The sequence below is a fragment of the Triturus cristatus genome, chromosome 4_1 (assembly GCF_964204655.1).
Source record: "Triturus cristatus chromosome 4_1, aTriCri1.1, whole genome shotgun sequence".
Lineage (NCBI taxonomy): Eukaryota > Metazoa > Chordata > Amphibia > Caudata > Salamandridae > Triturus > Triturus cristatus.
In genome coordinates, this window is record NC_140585.1 from 895,387,528 (window position 1) to 895,408,623 (window position 21,096).

At 39.6% G+C, this 21,096-nt stretch overlaps 1 protein-coding gene across 1 annotated transcript in view; it reads right to left on the minus strand.

Annotated features, from left to right (window-relative positions):
* PAX4 (paired box 4) overlaps positions 1–21,096 on the minus strand; it is a 270,253-nt gene that overhangs the window by 49,970 nt on the left and 199,187 nt on the right. Inside the window, exons 6-7 of the mRNA XM_085650653.1 lie at positions 15,499–15,660; positions 4,887–4,969 (exon numbers count right to left, since the gene is read on the minus strand). Coding sequence (XP_085506779.1) covers positions 4,887–4,969; positions 15,499–15,660 — 245 coding nt within the window. The remainder of the gene's footprint in view (positions 1–4,886; positions 4,970–15,498; positions 15,661–21,096) is intronic.

A 21,096-nucleotide genomic window follows, 5' to 3' on the forward strand; every position in this document is an offset into this window, starting at 1 on the left:
GTGTGCATGTATTATATATATATATATATTTTAAACCAAGAGTGCCCAAAGCAACAAGAGCGCACTCGAATTTGCAGAGGAAACCAAAGGTTTATTTAAAATGAAAAACCAGCATCAGCATTCAAATCAATTGTCCTCTTCCCAACGCGTTTCAAGGCTCCTGCCTCTTAATCATGGGTAATTGGCATACACACAGCAGATGACTCCAAACATTTTCCGTTGCAGCATGTCTAATTTAACAATGGATTAAATGAATCATGTGCACAGCGGAGCCCACCGGAAGGTTTAAACTGTAAGTGACTCTGTTTTTGGACTACAAGTCCCAGCATGAAATTGACATACTGACACACTGCGCAAAGTCATCTGCTGTGTGTATGCCAATAACGTTGGCGCGCGGTGCGGGAAGTGCACCGAGCGCCCACAGCGCGCGTACGGTACGCGAAGCGAACTGTGCGCGTACGGTACGCGCACGGTGAAAAACCTTAAAAAAAACAACAAAAAAACATAACTTAGCATTTAAAAAACCGTACAAATTCACTGAAAAAACCATAGGTTTCACACACGTTATAGTTAGGAATTAGCATTTAAAAAACCTTGCAAATTCACTTAAAAAACCATAGGTTTCACACATGTTATAGTTAGCTGGACATTTCACTCGTGAAAAACCATTGAAATTCCCCCGTTATAGTTAGTGCAGGCAACTATAACTCACGCGACCGCAATCCTCTGCTGATGACGTCAGATATTACATCACTGATGACATATGTGACTTTCTGAAAAAAAAAAAATTGTAATATATGTATAGCTAAAAATGAATGGAAGAAGACATGGGTAAATAAGTGTCTAAATACAGTGATGTAATATCTGACGTCATCAGCAGAGGATTGCGGTCGCGTGAGTTATAGTTGCCTGCACTAACTATAACGGGGGAATTTCAATGGTTTTTCACGAGTGAAATGTCCAGCTAACTATAACATGTGTGAAACCTATGGTTTTTTAAGTGAATTTGCAAGGTTTTTTAAATGCTAATTCCTAACTATAACGTGTGTGAAACCTATGGTTTTTTCAGTGAATATATATATATATATAAATATAAAAGTAAAAACAATTTTATTAATTTAATATGATATTCTAAGGGGTGTTATATTAGATCCCTTCCATTATTATATTATATGGCAGTGAGTTTGCTGTACCGGTGACTGGACATGTGTGGTGCAAGACTGGACTTAAGTACATTTGCTAACACTTTGGGACGTATTTGGCTGTTGTGACTTCAGAAGTTTAGTTTATGAATAGCAATGAATGTACTCTTTTGTGGGTGGATGTGTGTATTTCTATGTCTGTCCCTAACCCAAACCCCACCCATTTAGACTTAAGTATGCCCAATTGTCCAGCCACTCCCCTTCATCCCTTCCACATTTACGACTTGTACTAAAGTTCCCTTTTGTATAGTCAACCCCCATTCTTGGCTCCAATGTTGATGGCTATGACTCTGAAAGTGCACTAGAGCCTGCTTCCAAAGTGCTAGTGCTCTCTCCCTGAAACAGATACATGGGAATTGTTAACCCCAATTGGCAAGGACTTTAACCCCCTTATATGTCCCTAGTATATGGTACCAGTGGTACACATGGCATGGGTGTTGAACGGGTCACCAGGGCCTAAAGCACTGTTTGTGCCACCCTGAGCAACCCAAGTAAACTAATAACAGCAGGCCTGCCATTGCAGACTGCAAGATCATGTCAAACTGCTCGAACTAGAATTTTCCCTCAGCATGTGTGGCAATGCCAATACACTATTTTTAATATATGTCAGTCACTCCTCAGGAAGGCCTCTTGATCCCAGGAGGCAGGGGTGCATTATATTAAAGTGAGTACATATCAGTGCAAGCTTATATGTCCCTATGGTGGCCTCTATCATTAAAGGCTACTATAAATGATCGGTAGTGCATAGGATAACATGGGCTGGCACCGGGGCAAACGGGGGTTATCCAGCACTATTATGGATATGTCATGTTTGGTCCCAAATAACGAACCTCATCACCCCTGACAGAAATGTTGTGTTGAGGACAACGTGGCATTAACCCAGGTGGCTACCTTTGAGGTTTCCCACCTGTCTGCCTCAGCCTTTCCTGTGTTCTGGCAGCCAGCCTGCAGCTGCTGCCGCAAAGAAGGAATCTGACCCCCTACCAGGAGCTGTGAACTCTCCCAGGTGTCAGAAACAATGGACTTCCTCCTTGACAGGATGGCTAGTGAAGTGGCACATCAAGGCAGTCAGCTTCAAAGTCTTCAACGCCTGTAATATGCAACCAGGCTGCCTCCCAAAGGAGCAAACAGCCTTCCCCCTGCCCTCAGGCACATTTGCAGCCAGGGAGGTGGGAAAATTAGGTACTCAGGACGTGTACACTCCCAGAAGGCTAGCCACTTCTCTGGGGTGGGCTACCTGGTCTGTACAGCCAAGAATGGTGTCTGCCAGTTTAAAAAGTGGCAGAATAGAGGGTTCTGGGTAGAAAAGCTGACACCCTTCCCGGATGTGGTCACCTCAGGGACTAATTAGCTGCTGGGACTAGTAGCTCATTGGACACTTGCACCCACACCCCTGGCACCCCTAAATCTAGCATTTAAGGGTTATCCCTAATACCAGAACCTCAACTCTGATCTGACTTGCAACAAAGGACTAAAGAAGAGACCCGAGTCTGCAACATCAGGAGCTGCACAAACCAAAGGTGTGCTACTCTGCACCTCAGGCAACCTTCCTCGAACTGCACAAGTACGACTCGTCCTGGACCAAAGCCCGGATCCCCCAAATAAGGGAACCCCTTTGAGAGCCAAAGGCAACTCCAGACTCCCTTGGACTAGTAAAAACAACGTACTGGAGCCAAAGAATCGCTAGGCATTGGGCCCTCTGAGGGATCGCTCAGAATAGACTGTCCAGTGCATTGTGGGAAATGTAGTCCTAAACTGCAATAAGTTTTAAGTGGTTACCGTTTTCCCCCCGGATCTCCAAATTATTTTCTGCTAACCTTGCAGCTGCCAAAGTTTGTTGGTCGCTAGACTGCCAACCACCACCTTTACTTAATGCTGTACCACAAGGGAAACCCGCAAAACCTTCATCCGATGTCAGCAGTGGCTTCATTGTTGACTTTTTACACCTGGTTCCCCACCAGCACGTGTAAGCTGTAAAATCAGCTACTCCGCGGCTCCCGTTTCAGTACCAAGGACAGCCAGGACAACTCTGCACCCGGGCTTCTCGAACCAGGTAAAATTGAATAGACTGTTGTGGCTTGGTCCTGGGACCCACATCGCCTTTCCCCTCCTTGGGTTAGACGTACCTTGACCTGCAAATGACCGATTGTCACTAGTGCTTTTTCCCATTAACCGCAATGATAAAGTTTTGCAGAACTGTTTTGCACTGATTTAATTTTGCTTCTAAAATCTATAACTCGAGTTATACTTATATGATTAACTTCATTCTGGTGTCTAAATTTATATAAAAATAACCTTTATTTTTATAAAATGATTTTAGATTTCTTTCGAGTTGTATCAATTACTTATCGTCAATGTAGGTACTCTGAAATGCTTAGCACATGTTCCTCTAGTAAAGCCTGCCTGTACCAGGACTGAACTAAGGATTTATTATTGTGAATCCAAGGACTACCTTTGGGGTATTGTAAGAGTATTGCATGGCTAAGCCTAACCAGCATCCCACACTTGGCATATGATGGCACCAGCATAGCATGTAAAAGCATCAATTGTAATGGCATGTTATTTTCTGGATCTTAAATATTAATGGGCTATTAACAGTAACAGTGATGGGTATAAAGTTTATCAGCCAGGTGCCGCTTCTAGTGGAGCACAGATATATTTGCTGGCTACCCAATGTTCTTACTGGTACATGCATGATTTCCTGCAATGGCTAAGTAGAGCTCCTAAGTATAGTAATAGTCTCCGAAACAGTTGAACATTTCAGAAGCCTCCTTTCAGACCTGTGTGAAAGAACTCTGACTGTTTATCAAATGTACTCTCAAAGCTGAATTACAAAACTCACGTTTCGCCTCTAATGTTGCAAACTCCTTTTATGATCAGTGTAGGGAATTCCCATAAACTCAATAGACAGAATCAGTCCCCTTTATTTTGCTCACTGAGTAAATGTAATTGTATTTATATAGCACTTACTACCCCTGACGAGGCGTTAAGGAGCTTTTTGGCGAGCAGCACACTACTCCGGAACCAATAGAATCAATGGTGGATTATAATAGTGAAATAGAAGATGTTAATTGGAGTGGTGGACATGGAAGTCTGTTAGTTTGATTAAATAGGAGGAAGGAGGGATAGAGAAGAGAAGAGTCTAGAAAAGGTTATTAGGGAGATCATAGTAGTAAAATTAGATTTGCTATGAGTCAGAGGGGAAATACTGGAGGGAACAGTCTAGGAAGTGTTATTTCAGAGATCATAGTATTAAATAGAGGTTTGGGGTGAGTCATGGAGGGATATAGGAGGAAAGAGTCTTGAAACGGTTATATGGGAGATCATGGTGATAGAATGAGGTTAGGGATGGTTCGATATGTGACTGATGTATTTTTGCAAAGTCTGCTTTTGGTTTCTAGTGCAGTCTGAGTTCATTCTTCCCCATTTTATTGTGACTCCGGTAACCTAACCTATTTAATGTTTCTGTTGGTCAGTTTGGAGCACCAGAGTTTTCCCATTAGTGCTTGACCAAAAAGCCCTATAACATAGCATCCATAATGTGTCAACCGAAGGAATACTAAGCAATGTACACTTGTCTGTTTAGTACTTGTGACATGATTATGTAAGTGCAGACTTTTGTGCTTGGTACATTGAGAACTAGGTAGTATAGAAGTTTAGAAAAACGAAACAAAAAATACTCACTCGGATCGTTGCTTCGGGAAGATCTGTGGCAGTGGCGAGCTTCTCTCGATTGAGCATATCAGGATACTGCACCCTGGAGAACTCTAAAAACAAGTTTGAGAAGATTTGGACTACTTAGCAAAAGCACGCTTAAAAAAGGACAACCATCAACAAATGAAAACCAACGTGTAATGTTTACTTTTCTCACTGCACAAAAAATCCCAAGAGGAAACCCATGTAGGAGAAACTAAAAATATACTGCAAACCAAGCTAAAACTCAAATTCAACTGACACATTCTGTCTAACCAGTTAAACCACGCACCTAGTTATACCGCATCTCCTGCATTGGAACCTCTCACAATAGACCCTGCTGTTTTTTGGCAAATTTACATTTGATTCGGCAAGTACAGGGGTGCACTATGTAGCTCCTCAGTCATGTCACACTAAGATGTTACTGTGGAGGGATTAGTGTTGTGCATAATATCCAGATACAGTGCCTTGAGATAGGTTGGTCTAATTCTTAGATGATTTAATTCCTTCTTAAATCTGCTCTTCTGTCAGGATCACTGGATTACTGATCACATTCTGGAGCTATGAATCAGGTCTAAGAAATAGTGTATGTATGGGCATCGGGCAAAGAACTGTTTGATTAAAATCAAGTCCTTTTAAGATCTGAAAGTGATTTTCTTCCCCTAGCATATCGGGCAGTTCAGCCCAAATGTTAAAATCACCCCACGCTAATGGTTGAAGAAGAAATGAAGAGGCAGAAGAATGTTTAAATCTATTTAGTTTAATGAAGAACGTCAGGAAAACATCCTTAACAACTGAACAAGTGCTTAAATTGTAACAAAATAAGTGAGAGCACCCTCATCAGGAGCCCATTGCTGCTAGCACCCCCCATAGCCCCTTCCTGCACTGCCAATGACAGTACCAACACAACTTCTAACCCTTATACTCCTACAAGTGTGACAATTCAGACTGTTCCAGGCCCCTAAAGCTTTTAAGAATGGCTTGAGCTGCAGATATGTCATTTTTAATGTATATTGAATCCATAAACAACAGCTGTTGGCTTCATCTCAAATAAACAGCCACCATGTGTTAGACTGTTACAAGTGCCGGTGTTGACAATTAAGTGCTGGTGCGGAGCACCGGAAACCACCAGCTCACATTAAGCACTGACCTAAACAGCACCAAAAGGAGGCTCCTACTGGCATTAAAACACCTTGTACGGAATACTTGAACAGAAAGACTCCACTCTGTAATCCCACCACTGTCTCACCAAACATGCTACCCAGTATAATATAACATTCACTGGAAAAACACAATGGTTAAAGTGACGTTGCAGATAGGTGTTGAAATTTGTTAAAAACAAAAAATTTTAAAAACAAAATTACACTGAAATTCGTCAGTTACAGTTCTGTTAAAGGAGGTCATTCGAGATGGCAACAGTGATGTCATCAACAAGGTCATTTAACATATCATGACTGATGTAATATGTGAGGTCATAAGCAGAGCATGGTAGGAGCACAATTTATAGTCAGTTTACTGAACTATAACAGGTGAATTTTAGTATTTTTTGTTTTTCAAACTATTGTTTAACTCAGTTCAACACCTAACTATACCATCACTTTAACTTTTGTTTTTTTTCAGTGAAATTCAGTTTTTTTTTTATGAAAGAGAAGATCATATTACCATATCAACCTATTAGGTCTCTTTAACTTTTGAGTTTTTTCTGTGAAAACCTTTAACACCTACAGTAACCTCTCATTCCTGATTCATCTCCACTACCTTACTCCAACAAACCCACATGGACATCAACATCATTTCTGACTCTCTGCTCTTTACAGAAATAAATGGTGACACTCTTGTTACTAAATTCAGTGTGGCACAATATGGCCAAAATGTCTCTGGCACAGCAGATTTTGTTCAAACATCACTCCTCATTGCAAGTTGTAAGTACTCTGTCACTATTCTGTTCAAACATTCAACAATTCAGTTTGCCCTTGAACAGTATAGAGCTATGAAATGCTTTATAGACATGTCTTTTAAAAACCATTTAATCTCTGCTGAAGTCAACTGAATCCTATTGTCAGTAACGAGCACCTCTCTGATTCCTTCTTCCATGAACACTTTGCTCGAGAATTCAACTAGAACCCTAATTGCCACGAAGATCATTGGGCTCTCCACCACTTACTTTGAGTGATAATTTAAGTGCTCCCTCAAATGTACATCCATCTACTAGTCTCACAATGCCTAGTGCTAGATTTGTCCACATTCTGTCCAGAACTTCTACTGGTGAAACCGAATTCTTTTTTGCCGTCTTCATTTTATCACATCACTCAACAGGCAGTTCTTTATCATTTGTTCTACTTGTGAGTCCATCTAATACTAATACTGGCATCTCACTCTGTTTTAGGTAAACTTCTACACATATGCATTTCGTGACCTAACTCAATCAGTCCTAATCAGAAGGAACTAACGGCCTGATTTAGAATTTGACAGATGGGACACTCCGTCACGAACGTGATGAATATGCCATCAACCTTATTACAAGTACATTATATAGTATGGCACTTGTAATAAGTTACATGGGATATGCACCACATTTGTGATGGATGCTCTGAAGTTTCTACATTTGTGGACACCAAGAGGGGTATTCTGCAAGCTGATTGTTGAACATAAAGGTCATGACTGCAGAACGCAAAACTAGGCAAAATAATTCAAACTTGGACTTCTTTGTTTACCAAAGAAACAAAACATTTTCAGGAAAGGGGCCTGGACAAACCTTATGAAAAGCTCTTTCAAGTTGCTGGTCCGGTCATAAAACGCTGTCTAAGTTTCCCAATCTGAGATGAAGTAAAGCCTTTTCCTGTGATGTCAGTTCCTGTTTTAATCACATGTAAGGAGGAATTTCCAAGTGATAGATGCATAGCAACACATTAATTCCCTTAATTTTCATTAAATTATTGACCCCTGCCAACTATTTCTGTCTTTGAAACTCCCTGACTGATGACAATGCAGAATAAGAGAAAATATGGAACTGTGAGAAATATGAAAATAATTTTGTGGTCAGATCTTTTCTTGAAAATTAAGGCATTTAAGGCTTTCTTAACAATTTGGGATTGGAGGTAAGTTTCATGCCAAAAAAGTACACAAGATAGTCTTTAAAGAACTTGACACGCTCTGTCATTCGGTGTGTTATAGGGAGAGCCCAATGGTGTTGTGCTAGTGTGTAACGCGTCCGTGAGTAGTGTGTTAGTCTAATGAATGGTACCACAATAATTGTTGAGGTCCATGGCCCCCACAAAGAAGAAAACAAATGAAGATATTAATCTGAAATGTAAACAAACTAAGAGTTAAAAGCTGCAGGTTAACAGCATAAAATGCATAGACCCATTCAGCAACGTGAAACATCTTTTATCAGCATATTGAATTGTGCAATTTTAGGTCAATGGGACCAAGACCCACTTCTCTACCTGCTGTGTCATTTGGCATGTGGTAGAGCAGACTTAACCAGCACTTGCTGTTCAGGGACAAAGGTGCAATAGTAGAAAATATCTAATTGCCCATCAGGGCTCGTGCTACTGCAATGCAATTCTAGGCTGCAACCTATCGTAGCATCAGCTAGATATTACTCGTAGATCGACCACACGTGGCACACTTATGAAAGGAGCAAGAAAATATCACTTTTCTAAGACACAATATATTCTAACCTTGGCTCTTTCTCATTGTGAAACAGTTAACATTGTCATAACATTTGAGCATATGTTCTTTGCATCTTGAAACTTGGGAATGGCCATAGCTTGTTAACTCATGACTGCAGCAATTTCTACTCGCAGCAAACTATGGAATGATCAAAAAATCTTGTTCAGATTAAATAGTACACTGCTTAGCAGGACACTGCTTAGAACAGAGCAGAAAAACAATATTGGAGGACTCGTTAGTCACGGGAGGTGTGGTCTGGTTTGCACGCTACTCAAAAACAATCAATGGCTGCGTTACAACACAGAATTAACTCCCAGTTAGTACTCCCAACACAACTGTCCTCAACACATTGTATAGAGAAGCTACAGGTGAAATAAAAGTGTTGTCCCGGGTACACAATTGGGGACTGGGTGTAACAGAAGTGATGAACATGGGTTACTGATATGCTGTAGAACATCATAATGTTAGGTTGAACCAACTTTCATGTCTTCTTAGCATCACCAGACCGAAGGACTGTGATATCACATCTCCAGCCAATTTATGTGCGAGGTTTAACGATTCCCCTGGTGGATATAACCCACTTAATGTGGCTTTAAGCCACGTTTAGTTTCTTAACACTGCCTTGAGAATAAGGCCCCTTTCACGCTAAATTTAGAGTGAAAGGGGCATGCAGTGGGCGTTCCACCGCAACACCCATTGTGATCGACGCTGCCACCTATTATCAAGGGCGGTGATAATAGGTGGCAGCGCCAAACTTAAGACCAGAAAAATCCTGTTCTTAAGTAGGCGAAATGAGGAGAAACACTATTTCTCCTCGTTTTTGCTTTTTCCATGTGTGCTGCCTTGTGCAGCACACACCGAAAAAGCAAAATGCCATGGTTTGTTCATGAACAGGAAGGTGTCCCACGAGCACCGGCAAAAGTTACACGCTACGTAGCCCAAGACCGAGGCAGTCTGGCACATCAGCCGTTACATTGTTTTTTCGTCGGAGTAGGATTATAGTCCGACTAAGGAGTTTATTAGGCATATGAGACATATTTTGACCTTGCCTATTGATATCACATCTGAGGTGACAATCTATTGGGAGTAGTTAGCGGAATGAACCGGACGACCCCCCTTCAATTTCGAGCTGATTATTTAGAAGCAAAGTTCATATTTGCCCTGACGAAGTTCTTCTAAGAGAACGAAACGCATTGGCTGCTTGATGTACATTTTCAAATTTGGAGAAGAATAAAGAATTTTGAGTACTTTCAATACTGGACGGACATTCGTAATATCATTTTGTTTGGACATTGCAATTGGGTGATGCAACCTACAGTTGGTAAAAAATTAAAATAAAATAAAAAAAAGGTGTCCCACGACGCAGCACACGTGAAAGTTACAAAATGGTATTGTAGGATTGTTTATGTGCAGGAAGGGGCTCCTTCCTGTACATAAACAACCCTTCCCTGCACAGACACCCTTGCACTCTGGTGCAAGGATGTCTGCGTTGGTGCCGAGTCGTGAAAGTTAGCGCCATCGCAGGGGGATCGCCAGACTGCACCACATTCTTGAAAATAGGGTGCAGCCTCGCGTTTCCGAAGTGGCGGTGAGAGGCGTTAAGTCAAGGAGGCCAACACCTCTCACCGCCACTTCCTTGAGAATACCCCCCCTGGGTGTTTTTAGAAATGCTTATTTCTTAAATATTTTATAAAAATGTGGGAGTGTGTTTAAGGTATTTTAGCTCCTATAATACTTCTGCAATAAAGATTACTTCTTTTACGGAAATAACCATCGGCCAGATATACAAAACCTTTTGCATTCTTAAACCTTGACATTTACAAAATCACAGTTATTGCAGCAGCAAAAGGAGTTTTCACAGTGTAATAAAGCACTTTTACAACCCTGAAAAGACTCCTGGCTTGTATAAGAAATTGTGCGACCCTTTCTGAACCGCAAATAAAAGGCCCTTCAACTCCTATTTGCGATTCAGAAAGAATGTATCAATGGTTTGTGACTGCAGTTGTGAGCGCAAACCATTGATCACTGACCAACACCCGAGTTGGGGGGTCATAACTAAATCACAAGGGGGGATCTCACCCCATGGGGCAGCTTCCCCTTTGGGAATGATGTAGGTGATATCCTCCCCTTCGTTGTTTTCTGAAACGGTTAACATTTTGTTTAAACTGCACCTGTTCCTTTAATTGACACGGGCAGCTTTTAGAAAAACGTTACCAGTTTCTGAAAGGAAGTGCAGGGATGTTTGCTGTCCTTTGCAGGCCATTCAGAGGGGGTTGCAAATTGCAAACTACCTAATTATTGTTTATCGGGCTCCTAAGTTATTTTTACTATACTGTATTTTTTTAAATGTTTTCAATACTACTGTTAGATTGCAACAAGAAATATACGACACTAAAGGTTTAAGTACCCATCTCTTCCCTCTTTCCTCCCTTCCTGGGTATCTCAATAAGTAGTATTTTGCAAACGCAGTATTCAGCTTATCAATGTAACACTTTTAAGTGACATTGGGACCTCCCCCAGTGTGTCCAATAAAAAGGCTTTCAATGACAAACAATAGCAGATCATGCAAACAGTTGTAAGCTCCTTAGTCTCAAAAGTTCACATTTACAATATGCTTCAAAAGGGTATTGTTTTTCGGTGGGGTATAGGCAATGGGTTCGTTTCTCAAGGGCCTTTATTTGCCAACGTTTTCTGAACCATTGGCAAGGTTTGGTGGTGGGCTCTATTCCAGTAAAGAGCTATTACGTTTCTGGCTGACACAGACATGTGCCATGGTAATAATGTATTGTGGTTGTTGGTGAGATCAAAGTTTTCACCAGGCAAGCCTACTATGGTTAACCCCGAGGCAAAAGGAATTTTGTAGCCCAGAACTTATTTTAGGTGGCTTAGTACTTCTTTCCAGAAGAAAGAGATAAGTGGATAATCCCACTAAAAATGTATTGCTTTTCCCTCATGCATCTCCCCGTAGACAAAGTCTGTTGTATTTGGTGTATTATCTCTGGTGATACCTACCATTGATATAATACTTTCCAAGCAGACTCCACAGAATATGCTTGTAAATTCTGTGTATGTCCATCCATGATCCCCCCATGTCTTTTCCAAAATCTCCTTATTTAGGCGTCAGAACACCTTTCTTGAACTTTCCAAGGCGAGCCAACCGGAAATTCACATTTTTATAAATGCCTAATGCTCTCAATCCCAAGTGAGTTCTTACATATTTCTCCATTGGAGTCAACTCTCCTGGCAGTATATATGTGGAGTGCAAAAGCCAGGGCCCTACCTGAAAGAACTGAAATCCCTTTCTCTGGAGCTTTCAACTCTTTTTTTACAGTGATCAAAGGGTTTGATTTCTCACTGCTTAAACATATCTGATATTGTGCAACACTCTCTCCATCCACCGTTTGAATACATCTGCCTAAAGTGCTGGGCAAATTACAAATTATCATGAATTGGTGTGTTAAGCAAAGGGAAAAGTAATTTCTCCCTTCCGGTTTTGTCCCAGCTATCCAATATTGTTTTGTCTGGCATGGAAAAATATAAGCAATTAGAGGTTTTAGGATTACATTAACCAATGAAGGTCCCCAAGGGTTAACCATGGCTAACCATTTCATTTCTGTTTCAGTAATGGTCCACTCTACAATAACTCTAACATGGGCTGCTCGTAATAAGCTATAATGTCTGGACATCCGTGCCGCCCTCTATCTTGCATGACGTTTACAGGTTTGGCGCTCAGACTAGCTTTCTTACCTGCCCAGATAAAGGGAATTAAGTCACTTTACAGTGCTCTAAGTTATTCCTCGGAGATGAGGACCAAAAGACACTGGAATAGATAAAGAAGAAAGGTAGGATGCATATTTTGAGAAAAGGTATCCAGTCTAGCAATGAGATGCAGAGATAGTTGCCTTTGATTTTCCTCCACTGATCTGGCATGTTCACCCCACTGCACATGTCTACTTTGCTTGTGATGTTCAAGCTAAAGTACCTATGATCTGCTAGCCTATCTGAAGATGCAGGTTGTGGCTATTTGTGGCCTTTCCTCTTTTGACAGGTGTTAAGTGTAGCAATTCGGACTTGTATTGATTCATTTTAAATTCAAATACTTTCTCAAGGCTCCAAGAATTTTAACGCATATACAAAGATTCTGACGTACTGTTAGAAAAATACCTTAAAAATGGTAATTTAAAGAAAGATGCCTAAAGGAATGACATTACATCGAGCACATACGTGTTATGTTTAATGACAAACAGATTGTGAATGGTCTCATAATGTAGAGAACAGTTGTATCCAAAAAGGTCTGGATGAAGATTCCAGTGAGAGCAGAAAGCTTGTAAACTTGTTTTGTTGCTTGCAACAAATTTTAAAGGACAAATTGGCTCCTAAAGGAGAGTATGCCGCAAAGCAAGGGGCAATTGGCTGCAAAGAAGTGATCAGCCACCATTCAGGACCAAAGAGGTCAAATCAGAGGGTAAAGCCCTCAAGAGGCAATGTCTTTCCACCACTCAAATACATAAGGAAGAGTTCTGAAAGTGGATGGTGGGGGAAAAGACAAAACATCAGTTGCCTCTCAAGCTTCAAAACCAACTAATTTCAAAGGCATGGTCGTTCTATGTGACATTTGCCACCTACATTTTAATAGCAATGGGTAGCGTTTCAGATAGTGATGCCACAAAGACCTACAACCTTTCACCCCCTCCCCCCAGAGAGTGGAACCAACATGGGTCAGAGGCCTCCCATTTTTAAATGCCTTCCATTAAAATGGCCCAAAAGAGCCAATGGTGTCCATCATTCAATCATAAGAATTCCAGAAGGCACGATCACAAAGACCAACCAAATTCACCCCATCAGCTCTACTAGGTCGGACTCCCGAGAAGGTCAAAAAGATACCATGGTCCACACCATTCCACAACAAAAGAGCACCCTAGATTATAAGGAAAAACAGCAACTGGCCTCTTACTAGCAATACAGCAATGAAGAGAATGTGAACAAGAGCCTAATGACTATCAAGGCTGGACTGGCCATACCAGGCAACAGGCGTTTCCCTGGGAGGCTGGATGTGTGGGAGGCCGCTTTCTTTACTGGAGGCCGGTTTTGTAGCAGTGCAGCAATAAAAAAAAAAAAACCTGCAGATTTCCTTGTACATCCAACACTTTTCAGGCAACAATATAACTATGATGATTAATGTAATTGCTGGAGATGTTTCAGAGTTTTGTCTAGTGGCAGTTTTGCCTCATCTAAGATAGCACAGAGGGTTAATATCCCTGCTGCAAAGAGCGTGTACAATGCTGATCCCAGAACAGTATTTTATGTGCATAGGTCAGTAGGTTACCGCTTTTGTCACAGAGATCCTTTTGTTACTGTGCAGTTCATCAGTTATAATTGTGATCTAGCTGAGAAAGTTATGTTTTTTCCCAGTCTTTCATTAGTAAAGTCAACCCTAACCACTGTGTTCCGTTCTGAATCCTGAATTTGTGCTTTCCAGACTAAGCACTCGTAAAAAATGCATACCAATATGGATGACATTTGAATCCTACACCTTGTAGTCCCCTTTGTCTTATGTAACATTTGCTAATCACTGATTTACACACGTATGATTGTCTGTGTATGTGTGTGATTTAAAATGCTTGGACACCCTACACTAGTAGTAAAGGCACTATAAAACAAATTAAATATATGTGAAAGAATGCTATGAAGAGATGGAAGGCTGTTGGAGGGTGATAGTGAGGGAATCATTGAAGATTACCGTATCCTGGTGCCGTATCCTTACTATTCTTTAAAAACAAATACAATTGAATAGATAATAAAAAATATGTTGCAGAATACACCATTTTTGCCCACGTTTTCCTGGGGGGAGACCCCCCTCCCCCAACACCTCTTGTAGTGGTCAGGCTTTCTCGCAGTGCTCGCTATGCCCGGTACAGGCGCTGGTCTGACAAAACTTGCCAGGGCTGCTTTGGGTTCCCAGTCAGGCCCTAATGACTATCATATAGTCTAATATACAAATGAAAGAGATAGGCCTCAAAGAGCAAACTAGCCCCCACACCCCCCCTTAAAAACCATAAGTAGAAGTTACAAATGATTGGACCTGTAGAAGCATACACATCTTGAAGATTAAAACTCAAAGAACACGTTCAACCGATTCAGAACATGAAAAAATAAATAGTTCCCCACCATTTCATTGCGAATAAACCCACAGTGCAGAAAGTTAATATCTTTCAGATAAAACAGTTATTCTACTAGTCACATGTGTTTCCAATAAACTTTGTATAACAATTCAATAGCTTTAGAGTTGGGCTGCTTAAGGTATCCAACTCTGCTCTCAGGACAACAGATCTACTTTGTTAAGACTTGGAGAGAGGTGACATATTTTACCAACTCTAGAAATAAGCTGCTTTTCAATACAAAAAATTGATTATTTTAGTACTTTCTAATTTTCTTTTTTCAGTCTTTGAGTTGGTTGATTTTATATTTCAAAATAGTAGGCAAACCAGCTGCCCCCTGATAGGGTAAGTGGCACAGAGGAGAGAGAAGTGATGAAGTATGAGTTGTTTTAGTACTTACAGACATTAGTAATTTTAAGCTGCCCTTCACTTAAATTCTACAAAAAAATGCATAATCAAATCATTTCCATGGAAACATTCAACAAAAGTAAAATTGCTGCTTTTTCCCCAAGACTTTGATGAGATTAGCAGAACTATTGCCCATGGTTGGTGGGAGAGATGATAGTATACTGGGGTCTTGGTAAAGGAGATAGCATTTGCTCATATGAAAGATCTATCTTGCATAGATTACAAACTCTATGCAAAAGTGACTCATCAAGATTGTAGACAACAATTTGTGTTTACATTTCTTTGCCATCAATTGATAAGAGGTGCAGATGGACACCTCCCGCCCCTTCCCTTGGAATTATTAAGGAACATTTACCAAGCACCTTTTTCTAGAATTTCACACTGCTCTTGAGAGAAGACTGTTCTGTTCCGTTGTGTGCTACTCAATTCTGTGGCCTTGGGTGAAAGATCAGAGCCTCTTTGGGCACAGTCCAGAGACGTGTCCTCTTCTAGAGTCTTGCATCTTGCTGCTGCTTGTGGAGATTCTGTAAAAGATTTAAAGCATAATAAACATACCAAGTTTTTGTAATTCTTTACATTAAGACCCCGATTCTGATGCGGTTTGGAAAGCTTCCCGACCAAATGGGTTTGGGAATGGTTTCCTACCGAATCCGATCGGGAGAGTCCAACCGATCAGTACAATGCATCCGGATGCTTCCAGATATGATTTGGTTGGACTCCCATTGACCTCAATGGGAGCCTTTGTTCCGACCAAATGCATAGGCTCTAATTGAAGAAAGGGGTGGCTGGGGAAAATCTGGCACCCTGTGGCGGGCACCCCCTGGTGCCTGCCACACTGTGCATGGCTGGTAAGCGAAGACCCATGGTACCCCCACAGGCCCGATTGGGAAGACTCCAGGTGCAGGGGGGGCCCACTACGGGCCCCCAAAGTCTGATTCCGACTCCCGATTTGAGTCGGACAGCACAATTCGGAAAGGCTGTCCAAATCCAGCATCGTACTGGGTAGTTTGGAAACGCGACCCATCGAGACCATAGAGATGTACAATTCTGCTCCGTACGGCTCGGTTATTCCAAATGCCGTCGGGTTCGGATTGGGATATTCCTAACGCCTAACTCGCATCGTACTCGGTCGGTTAGAAACCTTTCAGAGGCGGTTGGAAAGACACATTCCCGATCCGATTTGGATGGAGTAAATGCCATTATGAGGCCTTCCTAACCGCATCAGAATAAGACCCTAAGTATGATTTTGTAACTTTTGTGGCAGCCTATTTGGAACCTTGTTGTTCATGTATCTGTGAATCTCTGCAGTGTGTATTTTGACATATAGTAAAAAAAAAATATTAATAGTTTTTTAACTAAAATTGTCTAACAAGCATCACTTATCCAATTGCCTCTCTTCATCATGCATTAGCATATAGAGGTACCTACCAACAACTGCTTGAAGAAGGAGGCTTTTATGGAAAAACTCATTCAAGGTGCACAGACATGCAATACCACTAGGGAAAGAAGCTTACTAACATTGGTGTTATGTAGAAAAAGATAGAGTTTTAAAGAACAAGTTGACTACTGGAAGACAGTGTATGTATGTATGCATGTATGTAAATCTGCAAGTGGTATCTCTATGGCATGATCTTAGCCAAAAGGCAGCGGAGTGCTGTATAGGGTCAAAGGCAAAGATACAGACAATGAGTGATAGGAGAGGTAGCTTGCTTCTAAAAGCAAAAGTGGAATTTTCTTGCATTTTTATGTAGTGTTCTTTTTTGAATTTCTGCACTTCTTTGTCTCCAGACTGATGGTTTCCTGGCAGCAAGTGTGCCGAGAGCACTGGCGATTGTGAGCTTGTCAGCCAGATACACAGGGGTTCCATTAAGCATGTAGCCACTTTTGAAGATGGTGCAGGCAGGCAAGGGGAGCCAGTGGAAGTCAGAGTGGGGGTGATGTGATCATATTTCTTTAGGTCCTTAATGAGGTGTGCTGCAGCATGTATGATGCCCTTGAAGGGGGGCGGGGGGCACCATGGAGTCTGGGAACTTCAGTTACATAATATCCATGTAAAAAATATCACAGTGCACAAATATCATGGCAAAAATATTATGGCCCTAAATATCAAGTTTGCGTGCTTACAATATATTCCACAAAAGAAGTGAGAATATAAAGGAAAATATATTTATATATTTTAAAGTAGTTGGAATTATCATAAAAAAGCAAAATACCATATATCAATATTTATTTATATATATATAACTATATGTAAAAAATGTTGAATTAAAAGTAATAATTATTTTAAAAATGTAGAATGCTTTAAACAAATTTAAATAAGGGAACAAATATATAATAAGCAATATATAATTTAGTGGTTTTTTAAACAAATGTATTCAAATACTTATAATAATTAATATGAATTTAAAAAAATCAAAATATAAATAAAATGTATTTACAATTAAAACTGAAATTAAAATAAAATTATACAATATCATTATTAACATATGCATTTGGTTTTACAAACATACTATTAAAACTCATGTTACTCCAAAAAGTTAATAAATAAAAATATTCAACTACTAAATAAATATACTGTAAAATAAAATCACAACAATTATATTAGACGTAGCAAAAAAAATAACTAAAATTAAGAAATAATAATATAAAGCAAATCGCACCAATGAATAAACAGAGATATATCTTCAACAAAAACGGAAACATATTTCAAATTCTAAATCCAAAAATTATAAACAAATATTTTGAAATAAATATCAATCAAGCAATTAAACTCCATAAAATAAAACACTAAGCCCATTTTTTGAATGTCTTAGGAGCATAAAATGCACTATTCCCAACTCCAATCTAAGGATCAGTAGAGAAAATGTTGGACTTTAAACGGGGTCAGATTTACTAATCCCATTCCAACTTAATCAGCAGTAGGTAAAGAGTTTAGCGTGGAGGGGGGCAGGTTTAATATTTAAATTCCAACCTAAGCAACACTGATGAAAGTTTTGGACTTTGGATGGGTGAGATTTACTATTACCACTCCAACATATGCAACAGTAGGGAAAGCATTGGACTATTGCGGGGCAAAGTTTACTATTCCTGCTCCAACCTAAAGAACAGTAGGGGAACCATTGGACTTTAGAGGGATCAAATGTACTATTCCCACAGCAATGTAAGCAACAATAGAGAACACAATGGACTTTGAATGGGTCAGATTTACTATTCACACTCTAATCTAAGCAGCAGTATGAACAACACTGGACTTTGGAGGGGCCAGATGTATTATATCCGCAACAACTCAAGCAAGTTTGTGAAAGTATTGAACATTGGAGATGTCAGATTACTGTTCCCACTTCAGCCTAAGCAACATCAGGGAAGTCATTTGACTTTGGTGGGGTCTGATGTATCATTCCCACTCCAACTTAATCTGACCCCTCCAAAATCCAACACTTTCTTTACTGTTGCTTAACTATCTCACTCCAATCTAAGCAACTTTAGAGAAAATGTTGAATTTTGGAATGGTCAGATTTACTATTCCCATTCCAACTTAAGCAACAGTAGGGAAAGTCCTGCGTTTTGGAGGGGTGAAATGTACTATTCCCAACATAAGCCACAGTAGGGAAAGCTTGGACTAGGTGGTCCAGGTTTGAAAAGTGTTGAACTTTGGAGGGTCAGATCCTACTACAAACTAAGAAAGAATAAGGAAAGTAAAATATCTTTAAAAAAAGAATACAAAATTGAAAAATATTAAATAAAATATTCTTTATCAGTTACATTTAAAAATAATTTCTATAAACACAACCAAAGTCTACATTCTAAAAATGCATTTAATAAATATTTTAAGAATGAACTTATCAAAAAAAGTTACCAATTTAAACATTTACCAATTACAAATATTAAGGCATATTACAGTAAAAACACTTCCTAACCTACTCCCCTACAATCCCAACAGCCCCCAAAAATGTGAAACGATACTAAAAAAATAAAATGACAACAAAAACATTCAAAGAAATAGGAAATCTTTTACAGAACTAAACCACAACACATTAAAATAAATCAATGAATGTTAATTAAATTAAAATAAGTAAGAAATAACAATTTAAAAGAAATCATTACATAATGAATTAATTAAATGTTGACATAACTAATGATCTAATTAACCAATAGAACACATTAGATTACTTTTTGAAATAGTAATGAGATAATGTAACATTTACATAATCTACATAATTGATTAAGCATATGGGGGTGCACCAGGTAATGAAGTCAAAACCTTTATTTGTACTTATTCTTTTTTCTTTTTCATCAGCACATACAGGTCAGCCAACGCGTTTCGTTCCAACAGTTGGAACTTCGTCAGGGCTTAAGAAAACCCTTGTAAGAGTTCCTGTATGTTCATCTACGCGTGGACGTTGAACATACAGGAACACTTACGAGGATTTTCATTTACAGGCATGATGATGCCCTTGGGATTCCCAATTCATCTGGCGCAATAAGTTAGTGAAACTACACTGACTGTCGTAGAAAAAGGAATTAGATGACACAGTTTCTTAAGCGCTGATGAAGTTCCAACTGTTGGAACGGAACACATTGTTTAAGCTGTATGTGCTAATGAAAAAGAATAAGTACAAATAAAGGTTTCGAAACTACAAGAGTGTTTGGACTTAATTACCTGGCGCACCCCCATTTGATTTATCAGTTAAGGATCTGGAACCCAGAGGCACCACACAACGGCTGCTGCTGGAGATTGAGTGCACAGGACTTGATACTAATGAAACAAGCGTGAGGTGCCGATCTATAAGCCTGCCGTTGGGTTCTCTTTTATAATCTACATAATTAATAATCTATTTACCTACTGAAATATAAAAAATTGTCAAAAAGGGTAAAAATATCAAAATATCTTACCACTCTACTTCCCTTCAAATGCAAAAACCTGGCAATAAGCTAAAACTAAAATAAACTAAAAAACAAAACTTTAAAAATATTACCAAAACTATAAAACCAATACAAAAAAATACAGATAACTAACATTAATAACTTAAAACACACCAATAAACATTACAGAATCGATATTATATACAACAATAATAAAAAAATATTAAAAACAACTTATTCCTGCCTGCATTCTTCTGAACCACAATGTTCTTGTCACCACAATATATTTATGATAATGATTGTGTTAGATAATATTTTTGAGACATTATTAACATCTTGCTCCATACTGGGGAACTGTGAAGTTGAGTATTGCCACCTAGTCTTCTGACATCAATGCTGAGGCATGTTACTGTTGTTTTAGGCCAAAAACCGTTGTGCCATTTGATATGAGGTATTTTGTTGTAATAACTAAGCAAATACCAGGCATATGCCTATAAGACATATTTGTATGGGTGTCAAACAGCACATAAAAATGAAGACAAAGAATACTGATGTGACACTCACATCGAGATTTACAGACAGTGGTTCAGGGCTTCTGGGGTTAGGTAACCAAGGTCCTCCATGAAGTGCTTGAGTGGAGACTTATTTTGTAAATTGTCTCCCTGGATTTGCTGGGGGATCTTGAACTCTCGGAATACTTACTGAATTGTTCACTAACATGGGACTGTTCGTTAGCAAGATTGATACAGCACAGGCCTGAAGAGCACTTGACACTGGGGTGCAGACTTGCAACATAAACTCTAGTATGGTGATGGAAGGCCATATTTATCATGCTGGAGGGGACCACGGCAAACAAGAGAAAGTCTAGGCACCATAGATGTTCCACCTCAGTTTGTTTTTACGGACCTCACTCGAGGTGGCACCCGATTAGTCGATGACAGGAAGTTGTTCCCTCTTTCCTATAGGTCATTGGCGGGGATTGTGTTAACACTGGCTTTGCAATATCCATTTTAAAACTCTGGAATATACATGTAATATATTGTATATTGTTTTCATTTTTGGTATGCCTATAAAACAATTACATATAAGAAAGATTT